General features: G+C 42.2%; 1 protein-coding gene across 1 annotated transcript; it reads left to right on the top strand.

Moving 5' to 3' along the window:
* The first annotated feature begins 1,011 nt into the window (after positions 1-1,011).
* LOC148868328 (beta-1,4-xylosyltransferase IRX9-like) lies at positions 1,012-13,937 on the top strand. Its single transcript, XM_088968595.1, has 7 exons — positions 1,012-1,077; positions 5,373-5,471; positions 5,905-6,003; positions 6,775-6,998; positions 11,664-12,179; positions 12,689-12,917; positions 13,542-13,937. Exons 1-7 carry the CDS (start codon positions 1,012-1,014, stop codon positions 13,719-13,721), a joined length of 1,413 nt encoding a protein of 470 aa, XP_088824721.1. The 3' UTR covers positions 13,722-13,937.
* The last annotated feature ends 108 nt before the right edge of the window (positions 13,938-14,045 follow it).

The following is a 14,045-nucleotide window of genomic DNA, read 5'->3' as shown; positions in this document are numbered from 1 at the left end:
CCTTTTTTTTCACACTTACTTCAGTTCGTAGATAATTTTTTTTTCTTCTCTCTTATAGAAGCTATGACGGGTGTTGACGCTGCTAACCTTATGAGGAGTGTTCAAAAGGGAAAGAAGAGAAAGGCCTCGAAGAGGTCACATCGAGAGGAGGTTGATTCTTTAGTTCCTGCTGAACACGAGGTTGTAACGCCTGAGCCGATCTCTATCGAGCTCCCAGGGGAGGAGGTTCGCCCCCAGCCTCTGGTTGTTGAAGTGGATGAGGACCAAGATGAGGGGGCCCCACCTCACGAGCCCGAGGGTACTTCGGTGCTCGAGCCTCAACCCCCCTCAGTGAAGGAGAGCATAATGACTCTGCGGCTCGGGCTTCTTAAGAGCAAGGATGTCATGTTTCCTACGGAGGTCGCGAAGTGGGCTGACATGCTAACGAGTCAACTCAGAGGGAGAGCGGCTAGCTACTGTATGGTGGTAAGTAACTTGCCCCTTTGTTTACTTTCTTATTCTTCTGTTAATGGTACTTACACTTTCTTTCTATTTATTAGGTGAACTCTGTTATCCACTCACTCGTCTACCATTTTGAGATCCGCTTGAAGTGAGCTCAGGAGGCCGAAGAAAATGCTCAGAAGCTTTACCGTGAGCTGGAATTAATTTGGGGTGAAGTTCTTATAGCCAAGAAGGGAGCTCGGTTTCCAGGAGGAGCTGATCCTTGTGCTAACGGAGGAGAAGAAGAATCTCAAAGGGGAGAAGGAAGCTCTCCTCCGAGAGAACAAGAACATCGAGAAGATGATCAAGGAGCGCACCGAGATCTTTGACACCGCCATCCAGGAGGCATAGATTCAAGAGAGAGATCGCATCGTCAAGGAGTTCAAAGAGTCCCCTAAGTTTCACGACCTCCAGGTCAAGTGTGGCTTTGGCTTGTACTGGTCAGGCTTCAAGCTCTGCAAGTGGCTGATGCGGTAGAAGTTTCCCGATCTCAACTTCAAATATATCTCTATGTCCATCGTCACTCCTGAGATGGCGAAGGAGGCTGACGAGGAACCTGACTCCTTCGAGGGAGAAAGTGATGATGAAATTCTCGAGGCGAGACCGTCAGGGGAGGCAGGCCGAGATGATGTGGAGGAGGACCACATGGAAACCGACCTACCTGCTGGAGGGGATTCCGACAGATCTGATGCTTAGACATGCCTCTGTTCTTGGACCCCCTATATATGATATATATCCCAGGCCTCCGAGCTCGGTTGTTGTAGCTGTTTTTTTTTTGTACTTGAAACTTTTGTTAATGAAACATGATATTTCGATAAGTCTCATGTGTGTGAGTACAACAAAATCCTTTTTGAGTATAAATTTTTCTAAATGTTGGTTATCCCGAAGTGTTGAGCTAACGAGCTAGACTCCAATTAGGAGTAACCTCATATCATTGTATGCCAAGGTGGATGGACACTGTAGGGTACATACCTGACCTGTCTACGCACGGGCTACTTACTTGCCTAAGTGTTGGCTATCCCTTAGTGCTGAGCTAACGAGCTGGACTCCAGGTGGGATTAACCTTATGCTGTTGTACGTCGAGATGGATAGACACTGTCGGGTTTGCACCTGAGCTGTCTATGCCTCATAGGCGACTAGGACTTGTCTGCCTATGCCGAAGAGGTGACAAAGACTTGTTTGCCTATGCCAAAGAGGCGACTAGGACTTATTGTAGTGTTGAGGTATTTTGTCAGTTCGGCACCATAGCCCTTAGGCTCTTGGGTGACTCGTAGTCCTCTCTCTGGTCGGTCGTCTTTTTCAATCAGTTCGGTGTTCACATAGACTTAGAGAAATTTTGCCTTGGAGTCACAGGTTCATAAGTAGTACCTTCTTAGGTTATCGATATTCCATGCTTGAGGTACCTGCTTCCCTTCTAAAGTCTCGAGCTTATATGTGCCCTCCCCAAATACCCGCTTTACACGGTACGAACCTTCCCAATTCTGTCCGGACTTACCTACACAGGGCTCAAGTACCATAATTTTCCGAAGGACCATGTCACTGACACGGATTTGTCATTTTCTGACCCAGGCGTTATAGTACCGAGCTACTCTTTGTTGGTAGGCTGCGGTCCGAATGTAGGTCAGGTTTCGTACCTCCTCTACTAGGTCCAGGTTGGTATGGAGCTCGTCATCGTTCACTTCTTCATGCAAGCCTCCAATCATAATGTGGGTACCTCAATTTCCGTGGGATCATTGCTTTTGTGCCATACGTGAGGTTGAAAGGAGTATCACCTGTCGCGGTCTTAATAGTAGTTCGGTAGGCCCAAAGGACATTGGGTAGCTCATCCACCCACAATCCCTTAGCTCAAGCTAAATGAGCTTTCAATCCACGGAGTATTGCCCTATTAGTTACTTTTGTTTGCTCGTTTGCTTAGGGGTGTGCCACCGAGGTAAAGTTTTGTTGAATCCCCATCTTGGCACACCAATTTTGAAACTTAACATCCTTGAACTGCTTCCCATTGTTGGATATCAGCACTTGGGGTAGTCCGAAGTGGCATACTATGCTTTTCTAGAAGAAATTATGTATATTGCGGGTTATGATCGTTACGAAGGGTTCGGCTTCCACCCACTTCGTAAAATAATCTACTTCTACAACCAAGAACCTCCTCTGCCCTATTGTTGGTGGGAAAGAACGAATGATGTCGATTCCCCATTGCACAAGGGGCCACGGGATGGTGAGGTATTTCAAATCAATAGTAGGTTAGTGGTGGATGTTGGCATGCCTCTAGCACTTATCACACTTTTTGATGAGCTCAAGTGCATCTACCTTCATCGTGGGCCAATACGATGAGGTGCTTTGCTTTCATTTCCCTTGCTAAGGTTAGCCCGATGACCAATGCTTCATATTTTGTCTCATTCTTCGATGCCTCAAATCCGAACCGGAGAGCATACTCTAGCTTCACCTCGCTTGGTCTGTACAGTATCAATCCTGCACCACTTCCCTACTGGTTGGACGAGGCGTCGACATGGAGGATTCAAGGCTCCTCGTCCCAAGTTGGTTCCACTTTGACTGGGACTGGCACCGCACTGGTTAATGCTCCCGTCGTGTGAGAGAGCTCGGTCAACTCGGGGTCACTGTGCTGAACGTGCACTCTGCTACAAAGTCGGCCAAGACCTGAGCTTTGACTACTAATCGAGTCTCATACTGGATATCATATTCGCTCAGCTCGATGGACCACATCATTAATCTTCAAGACACCTCAAGCTTGAACAGAATTTGCCTCAGGGGTTTGTTTGTGAGAACGACGATAGTATGGGCCTGTAAGTACGAGTGAAGTTTTCGGGCTGCTATGATTAGTGTGTATGCTAGTTTCTCGATCTTCGGATATCTAGTTTTTGCATCCTGCAAAATTTTGCTAACATAGTAGATGGGTCGTTGGACCTGATGGTTAGTACCGAACTAACCACTCATCGCTCATAGAGAGGTATAGCTTTAACACGTCCCCTTCTTTGAGTCGAGTTAAAACTGGGGCGATACCTAAGCATCTTTTCAGCTCGTCAAAAGCAAGTTGGCATTCTTCAGTCCATTCGAAGTCCTTGCTCTTTTTTATAGCTTTAAAAAAGGGTAAGCATCGGTCTGCTGATTTAGACATGAAACGGCTCAGGGCAGCTATTCGGCCCGTCAGCCTCTGGATCTCTTTTATTTTCCGAGGTGGTCTCATATCTAAAATCGCTTTTATTTTGTCCAGGTTGGCATCGATGCCGCGTCGATTGACTATATAGCCTAGAAATTTACCCGAAGTGACTCCGAATACGCATTTATTCGGATTCAACTTCATGTTATATCTTCGTAAAATTTGAAAAACATATTTTAAATCATTCAATAAAGAATTGAAAACTAGGTCTTCACGACCATGTCAATAACATAACATTCTACTTTATTACCGATTAACGGCTCAAAAATCTTATTTACAAGGCATTGGAATGTTGCCCCAACATTTTTCAATCCAAAGGGGTGACCTTGTAACAATATAACCCGAGCTCAGTTATGAAAGCGGTCTTTTCCTCATCAATGGGGTCCATCCTAATTTGGTTATAACCGGAATAGGCGTCCAGGAAGCTCAACAACTCATGCCCTGAGGTCGCGTCCACCGGGCGGTCGATCTTGGGCAGCGGGAAGCAGTCTTTTGGGCAGACTTTGTTCAGGTCGGTGTAGTCGATGCACATGTGCCATTTTCCATTGGCTTTTTTCACCAGAACTGGGTTATCCACCTAGCTCGGGTAATGGACTTCCCTGATGAAGTTTGCTGCGAGGAGCTTCCCAACCTCTTCATCGACTACCCTCCAACGTTTCAGGGCGAGGTTGCATTTCTTCTGCCTTACTAGACTGACTAAAGGGTCGGTATTAATTTTGTAAGTTATAATTTTTGGATCAATCCCGGGCATCTCTATTGTGAACCAAGCAACAATATCTAAATTTTAAAGTAAGAAACTTACTAGCTAGGTTCGAAGTGGTTCGCTGATCGAGGCATCGATCTGAAGAGTTTTGGATGGTTCGACGACAGAGACAGGTATGTGGACCGTCTCTTCTTTCGGGACAGCTCGTTCGTCGGTATACTCCACTGGTCGCTTAAGCTCGACATCCTCTACTAGCTTAGCTTTCCCTTTTAAGGCAGCCACGTAGCACTTGCGGGATTTGAGTTAGTCATATTGCATGATTCCCACTCTGTAATCAATTGGGAATTTTATCGTTAAATAGTAAATGGATACTATCACGCATAAAACATGCATGATAGGCCGACCTACTATGACATTATAGGGGGAGGGTGTCGCGACTACTAGGAACGTGTGTTCGAATCGCACGATATTTGGCCATGTGCCAGCTTCCACGGGTATTGTAATTTGACCAAGAGGTCTGACCTCCTCGTTGCTGAACCCTATAAGAGGCGTATCTGTTGGTTTCAAGTCGCTCTGCTATAACTGTAGTTTGTTGAAAGTCTCCTTGAAGAGTATATTTGCCGAGCTGCTTGAGTCCACCAAGATGCATTTTACCTCGAAGTCGTCAATCCTTAGCTTCACCACTAAGGCATCATTGTGAGTGTACTGGATCTCGCGCGTATCGTCCTCAGTGAAGTATATTGGTTCTTCGACCCGAGATCAGTTTGGCGGGTTTTTCTCTTTGTTCTCCAATTCGCGGACCGAGGTCCTCCCAGCTACTGACGTACATCCGGTGATGATGGACCTGTTGGTGATCACGTTAATTACTCCGCGGACTGGTCTTTCCTCTGGCAACTATCGCGGTGCTTGCTCATTCTACCTGTTGACCTTGGGGCCATTTCTCCTCTAGTCCCCTTGTCGATCTGCCTACTGATCTGCTTGTACCCTTGCTTCTCGCAATATGAAGTTCTTCAGGTACCCACAACGGATAAGTTCCTCGATCTCATCGCAGATGTTCCTGCAATTCTCCGTATTGTGTCCATGTTCCCGGTGGAAATAGCAATAAACATTTGGGTTTCTTGTTGTCGGCTCTCCCCTTAACTTAGGAGGCCATTTAACGAAAGAGGAATCCTTAATAGCCATTAAGATCTCTCATCGCTTAGCATTCAAAGGCGTATAACTCGTTTTCTCCACAGGCGGGGTCCTAGAGTGTCGACCTGACTTGTGGGTGCACAAGGGGGACCGACTTCTTGACTTGCTTCTTTCCTTGCTCGGGGATTTGCTTTTCTTTCTTTTCTGCCCACTATTGCTCCTTCATTCATTTTCTCTCTTCCTCTTTTCCGACAATAGATTGTCTATCTTTTGGTTGATCTTCTCCTTGGTACCGATGAACTGATCTGCCAACTTGAGGAATCGCTAGATTGATGTCCGGCATCTGCAAGCAAGTATCGTAGAAGCGCTTTAAATAGCTTCTGATTGATTCTCCTTCCCTCTAAACCATGTTCAGGAGGCTTTCTTGCAACTTCGGGCACTTCTTGCAGGTAATGAAGTGCGTAGTAAACAGGTCGACAAATTGGGACCAGCTTTTGATAGAGCCTGGCATGAGGTTCCAATACCAAGTTCAAACTACCCCCCTGAACGTAGTGGAGAAGGCTACACACATGCAGGAATCATCAGCCCCAGCTATGTGCATTTGAGATTATAAGGAATCCACATGATTGTTGGCGTCAAACGACCCATCATACTTGTCTAACAGGGGTACCTTGAAATCTTTTGGCATCGGAGTTGCCAAGAGCTCGAGAGACAGAGGAGATGACCGGCAAAGTAATGGAGGCGCAGTCTTCGTAGCTGTCGATCTCACTTCTTCCCTTTCTTTGGCTTGCTTTGCTTGCTGGCCTGGCTTCGCCAGCAGATTGTTTCTGGCCGAGGAGCGGCGTGTCTTGGACGTCGCTGTTGTTGTTTCTTCACCGGTTTGGCATTGGTATTGTTGATTTCGGTCTGATCCGGTATTTTGGTATCACCACGAGCATTATCGTGAGGTAGATCATGGTTCCTTCTTGGTAGGTTCTCTTGTTTTTGGGGTTCGCACTAGCTATCACGAGGGACGGAGGGGTCCTACCTCGAGTTCGCACGTCACACTCCGGGCTGGTTATTATCTCCTTGCGAGCTATCATTTTCCTATTGGGGGTGCCGAGGTGGATTGGCCCTATCAAGCTGACTATCCCCAGACCTGTTTCTAAAATTTCCTTCCAAGGCCGGAGGAGTGTGGTGACCGTCTCTCCTTCCACGGGGCAAAACTTGACCCCTGAGAGGAATCGGTACTTGCGAGGTCCTCTCACCTTGATGGGGGATCGGTTGACATTTTGGCTGGTTCCAGGCCAATTTGGGTTCTGGTCCTGACGCAACTTTGGGTTCCAGAGTGGAATCGGTTGCTGGTTCAGCTGCAGTGGTGGGAACTGTTGCTGGTACAGATAGTACTGCTGATACTGTTGGAATTGTTGGACTTGCTACATCTGGATCTATATTGTCCGGATGCACTGAACGGGGTCATGGAATTGGGAGTGCCCGATTCCAGGAGGGACCAAACATGGCTCAGAGAAAGTAACGCCCACTGGGGGAAGCGAAATGCTCACTTGTGTAGTGCCCTATGGTACGAACAGTGACAGGACTCCTGACACTGTAAGAGAGATAATAAACTGGCCAATGCATACCGTAGGGCCTTGGGGGAAGGTTGATTGCTGATCTTGCACCTTGTAACGTTCATCTCGATACCTTTTTTGGCATTGCTGGAAGAGTCCATTGGGATAAATAAAACTACAACTAAAGTTGGGATGACCTTTCAATTGGTTCCCACAGACGACGCCAATTGATGGTGCGCGATCTAGATACTCCTAGCTAGAAGATGACTCGAACTCCAATTGGGCGGCGACCTTGACCAATCTATAGAATAGTAGATCAGAGAACCCGGGGTAGCTGATCCGGTGAGGTCGCTCCGATGCTTAAGTCAGTACTTATACTATGAATGCGACCCGAATATTGAGTGCTTGAATGCTAGTGAGTAAAATAACCACGCATACTTTTGGCCTGATGTTTCATGTCCTTACATACTGGAGTAGTCGTGGGCCTTACGAAAGAGCCCCGGGATCTCTGAGCTGTGCAGATAAGGTTTGTTCCATTTTTTAAGGAGAGCAATATGTTGATAAGGTTTATCGTTTACCTCCGATTCAAGCGGAGCTAGGACAAGTCTCATCGTGATTCTGAGAAATTCGAGGTTTGTTGGAGAGGCCTTTGGAATCGATTATGTGGCATTTTGGTTCTTTAGCTCTAAACTGACACTTCGATTCTTAATTCCCAAACTGTATTGGGTGTCAAGGTATCTCTATGCCGAGGTGGTGTTTTAGACCGAGGTGGCTAGATGCTCGAACTATGTTGCGAAATGGGTTTATTTGGCTAACTTATCATCCCTCGAGCATATAACATCTACATATCCCCTTCTTAGTAAGTCATGCTAAATCATCCTTTCATCATATACCATGCCTAACTAACACAAAAAAGCGTAAAATTACGTTACCCAATTTCAAAGGCATGGCTGTTATCTATTAATAATACCAAGCATCACTCAAATATATTGGACAAATTAACAAATTGGAAAGACAAGCATCAATTTGGTTCACCTGCAACTTTTAGGGGGTTTTAACTTTTAACTTTGTTTCAACTGCTTTCAATAAGCTACGTGGCCTCTAAATCTCTATGTTACCTATTAATCCCCTGTTCATTAGTAAATTGACCACAATACTCATGCTCATTTGCCACTATATTGGATGCCATGATAATTTAGGATACGTGTGAGGTGGGTAAATAATTTTTTCTTTTTTTGGTAAATAGGTGGGTAGACAACTTAGTGCACTCTCCTTCTCACCTCTCTTTTTATATAACATGTAGCGTATAGAATGCTGGAAACTTGCTTATCTATGCATGTTTTTACGAGAGAAACACATGCTGAGCGATCATACTTACCTAGATAAGCAAACATAAATGGAACTTACGATTGTATTTGGAAACGATGCAAATGGAGTGTAAATTTTGGTTCAGGGTAAATTTGTATTTTAGTCTGTATGTATTTGACAACATTACATTTATGTATTGATAAATGACAGACCAATACATATTTTCATTGATAATAAGATATAAAAGTATGCAAATAGAAAAGAATTAAATTTGAATTCAAGTGGGCTTGTGATAAAAAAAAAGCATATGCTTTATTAGAATTCATATTTGCATCCATACGGTTAAGTCTGTTTTGGTAAGAAGATAAATTTGTCTATGCAAAACTAACTCAATTTTACAATTTATATGAACAGATTTGCACTCTACATATTTGCATTCACACTTATTTGCATCATTTCCAAACACAGCCTAAATAATTAACATGCTCAAATGTGCATTACTTTTGGACATTTGGTAGAGGATCCCACCCTGATTTACCACCAACATTTATGGGTGCAAATGGGTTATCCCAATTTGAAAGAATTTACATTGTGTTTGTTCCGGGCTTTTGAGTGAAGCATATTCAAATGTTGACAAATTCTCAACTCTAACCAATCCAAATTGGACGGCCCTATCAACATTTTGATTCAAATTACTTCTATTATGATTTATAGTTTGTTCGTTTCAAACATAATTGCCATCTCTACAATACATACATCCCAACCTAACATGATCTATAATTATACACACCGCAAACAGGTTTTGTACTTGTATATTGTCATTGATGGGCATAAAAGAATATATTGTCATTGATGGACCATGTTGTGGAGATGACAATCATGTTTGAGGTTTGGCTATAGACCATGTTGGAAGCAATATGTGATAGTAGATTGGTTTCCCGCAAAATTGGTAACCCACACATTTAAATTATATGGTTATATATATGGGCAGAGCCAAGTATAGTAATGTATTAAACTCTAGGTCAGTACTCACAAGAGCTCTACCTTATATATCCACAAAACACTATACCCATGAATTGAGAACATTTCTCTACATAATAACATACAAATACAGGAGATATTCGTTATGTGGGGATGTGATGTCATGCGGGTAGGAAATTCATATTGATGGGTCCTTGGCCCCAAACCTTTTGTTAAAACCATTATTTTATATATAATTAGTAAAGTGAAGGCAGGGTCGAAATAAAAGTGGGTCCTCTCCCCACACCACCCCCCTAAAAAATACTTCAAATTCTTATTAAAATGTTAGATCAGTCACTAAAAGAAACCAAAATATTTTTTTTTTTACTTATATCCCTAAAAAGAGCTGTAATAGACCCAAAACTTCTTGCTCCATCTCTATCTAAACCCAACCACCTTTACTCCTTGTCTCATTTTCTTGTTTAACTTTAACACCCCTCTCGTTTTCTTGTTACTGACCGACTTTAGAGGTAAATTATCTTCTTGGACTTGTGCGTATTTTTCTTGTCATCCTCTGTATTTCAACACTCGGTTCTGCAATGCACAACCTTTTCTGTGGCTGGAATCTCCTTCCCCGTTCCTTCTCTAGCACGAGGTTTTATTCTAGTTGAATGGACGTTGGCTTCTTCCTCCTGTAGAAAAGATGAAAATTGAGCACCAAATATTTGTGAAAAATAGAAAAGAATTAGCACAAGAAATGATGCAAGCTAGAATGTGCATGAGTGGTCATTGATGATTCACATCTAACAACTTCATTAAGCAATAATTGATATGAACAAAGTCTAAGGACCATTTAATAACAGCTGAAGTGATTGAACTGAATGATACTTGTTGCCTTGTCCTTGTATTGAGTCACTTCAGCCATTATCAATCGGCTAATTTGTTGGTATCAGTGTTTCTAGATCGTTAAGGAAATCGCAGTTGAACAAGCAAAAGGAAAATAAATGGACTGACAAGATATTAAAAAACTTGAAGTAAACTCAAAGAAGTGATTGAATCACAGAAAATAGGGTAAATTTCATATTAGTAGCATGAAAGACTCAAAAAGAAGTGATTGTGTATAGTCTCACTTTGGCATCCGAATTTTAAAACTTGTTAATTCCGTATTTGAATTTTCAAAATGTCCTTAATTTAGGGGCCGTTTGGTATGTCTTTTTGTACAGTCTTTCGGCTGTTTACAAGTTTAGCAGACAAATTTTTGGTCTATTCCTGTTTGGTTTATAGAAGATCTGGCCGCCAAAAGTTGGAGCATAAAAAAGACACAAGAAGCCCATTTTGGGTTGATTTTGAGAAGTTTCAAGTAAAGCTTTTTGAGTCTTTCATGTTTTATTCTCTCACAAAAAGACATGTATCTGCCAAACTAGTTTCAAACTACTTAGATCTTCATGTAAAACTCAATGTATCTTTTGACTGTCAGAACTACAAGAAGATTTTTCAAAAAAGACTTACCAAACAGACTCTGAAAAAGCTAAGCACTATTAAGTGGCATATGAAAGGATGCAAATGTCATATGATTTTTTTTTTTTATCAACCATATAAATGTCTAAATCCAAATGTCCGTTGTTTACCATTGCTTTTTTCAATCTTTGATTGGTGAGGAAGTAGATGATGAAAAATGCCTTATTTTAAGTTTAAGGTCACACTTTTTCAAAAGTTTTGAGAGTTCAGGTCTGTCCGGATTGACAAGTTTTGAGATTCCGGTACCAAATGAGATTAGACCCAAATTACAGGGCAATTTACCCCCAAAATAATAATACTCAATAGCGAGGAATAAAACAATAGATAGAAGATTGGAGTTAATAGCTACAATGGGCTCCTTTTCAACACACGAAATGTATAGAATTATTATTTGCTAGTTTGATAATGAATGACGATGACAAATGAGCAATCAGAGTTCATAATCTCACCGAATTAGAGAAGATCCCTGTTGTATTCTTAAGAAACACAGCAACACAATTCCATGCAACTTATTACATCAGCTGATGATGATTCAGCAGAACAGTGTGAGCTGAATCGTTGCTATGTGGGTCCTCTTTCCTGCATATGAAAACCACACGCTGGATCGTAGTGGTTGCATTGCTTAATAAGAATCATTCAAAGAAAATTTAATTAGGTGATGGGTTTCAATCTCAACGACAATTTGGTGAGAGAAGCAGCTCAACTCTTTTCTTTAGCCCGAAGAGACGACCAAATTAAGCAACAGACCAATGGCACCAAGCAAACAGGGTTGCTCTCTCACCTAATGATTTGTTTCAAGGATATACACATTTTCTTTTTGGTCCGTCGGTACCAATCGCAGGTCCAAGTTTTCGCCTCAGCCTGTAGAAACGTTACACCAACTGTCAGTGGTAGCGAATTTAAAAAGTAGTCTAATAGCAGAAACTCCGGTGGCGGTTCCGGATGGTTCTTCCGGTGATTCAGAGGGAACATCTCTACTGGAAGAAGACGAAGCAGAGTTGATCCCCAGAAAGCAATTGATCCTAATAACCCCCACTCGATCAAACGATCCTACACAAGGCGCGTTCCTGATGAAAATGGCCAACACATTGAAGCTGGTTCCTCCACCCCTTCTATGGATCGTCGTGGAGGCTCAGTCGGATTCTTCCGAATTCTCGGAAATGTTGAGAAAAACTGGAATCATGTACCGGCATTTGGTGTTCAAGGAGAATTTCACAGACCCAGAAGCCGAGCTGGATCATCAGATGAATGTTGCGCTTAATCACATCGAGCACCACCGGCTCAACGGGATCGTTCACTTCGCGGGAGCTTCAAACGTTTACGATCTTGATTTCTTCGAAGAGATCAGAGGACTCGAGTATGAAACTCCATACTTGTTGTCACCATTATTTTTCTGCAAAATAATTCATGCCACTCCGTTTTAGTTTAGTTCCAATTATTCTTGCCAAACACAGTCCGAAACTACAGTAAGTCAGTAAGTGTACTCCTACAGCCCTACTCCACCTTGATGTGGGTTCTAAAGTCTAAACTCTAAGCCCAATTGATTATGGGCTTGGGTTAAAGCCCACATTTCTTTGACAGTCTAAATCCATACATTCAATCCATCAACTAAACTTTTCTAGGTTGGTGGATACTGGATGGTGAATTTAATTTTGGATTAGGTTGGCTGATACTCTTAGAGTAGGTGAGTTGGTGTGGTTGGAGAGTATTAGCGATTTGAGTAAATATTATACGACTCCTCTTTATAAAGTTAGTGAGGGCATTTGCATGACAAAGCCTCCATAAAGTGAAGAACACCATCAATTAATTAGAAATCTCTACACTTGCATATTGCAGCTTGAATTAATAGCAAGAAATTGAGTGCAGGGTTTTTGGGACGTGGCCAGTGGCTTTGCTTTCTGCAAACAGAAACAGGGTGGTGATCGAAGGACCTGTTTGTGACTTCTCCCAAGTTATAGGTTGGCATCTAAGGAGCGAGAACAACCAGATGGACACGCCGCCTTCAATTCATATGTCAAGCTTCGCATTTAACAGCTCAATACTCTGGGATCCTGAGAGATGGGGCCGCCCATCTTCCGTTCAAGATAGCTCACAGGTTAGTAGCTTAAAATTATATAATACATTTCTGAGTATATAGAGCATTAATGGTTCTTGTGTGATGTGTGATTTGAATCAATCTTCACGTCAGTAGTACTCTGGGCCCCTTGAATCAAGTATTAGTTATGATTTGAATTAATCATGCAAACCTACCCAAGGTTTGGCCAACTAATCAGCCATTAATTCCACTCGGCGATATTAGCGACATGTGGCCTTGTTGATTAGTAATTCAAAAAGGTGGCTGTGAGGTGATTAATTCACTATTTATGAGATGACCCATATTTTCGTTAAGCACCCTAGCTAGACACAAGGTTCCAGTCCTATCAAATTCTGTCAATGGTCCACTGTCATCTGACTCAACTCAAAAGAACCGATTATGCCTGTAACATTTAGGTTTGAATATGCATCTTAATTTAATTGAAATTGTATATACCCTTTTGGGTCTAGATTTTAGTAGTTAAAAAACCATTTACAACCAAACTCTCACTGTCAAGTATTTAATCACAGTACGTGTTGTTTCTTAAATGATAAAATCCGTGTTAAATTTAATAAAATCTTGTGTCAAATGCCCAATGCTCTTTTCTTATTTTGCTTTACTTATTAGTTGATAAAATGTTGATAGATACAGAACTCGGTCAAGTTTGTTCAACAAGTGGTTAGTGAGGACGAGAGCAAGCTGAAGGGAATCCCGCAAGAAGATTGCTCCAAAATCATGCTTTGGCATCTCTACATACCATCTCGCATGATACCATTTCAACGCTCTCCTTCTCCTGTCGTTCAACCAGGAGGTACTCGTAGATAGCAACTCCAAAGAAAAGAACAAACAGGTGGAACGCATACAATTTTGATGTTTGAGTTTTCCCCAAATCTCGATTTTCTTTATATTTTTTGATAATATAATTATACGTATATTAATTTGTAGAGTTCAGTATTTTTGATTCTGTAAACATTTATTTTATTAGTCTTATTATTGTTCTATGGAGAAATTCCATGCAATGGACGTATTTGATATTGGAAACGGAAGCTTCTTACATCTTAGCTTCATGCCTGGTTAAAGCAGCCTAATGATCTAAAATTTCTACTGATCCGAGAAACGGAAGTTTTCCTTGAAAAAAAAAAAAAAAAA

Source organism: Nelumbo lutea, chromosome 2 (genome assembly GCF_056320005.1).
Source record: "Nelumbo lutea isolate HS-2025 chromosome 2, American lotus-T2T, whole genome shotgun sequence".
NCBI lineage: Eukaryota > Viridiplantae > Streptophyta > Magnoliopsida > Proteales > Nelumbonaceae > Nelumbo > Nelumbo lutea.
Note: the sequence above shows the minus strand (reverse complement) of the source record. Positions and strands in the feature narration are given on the sequence as shown.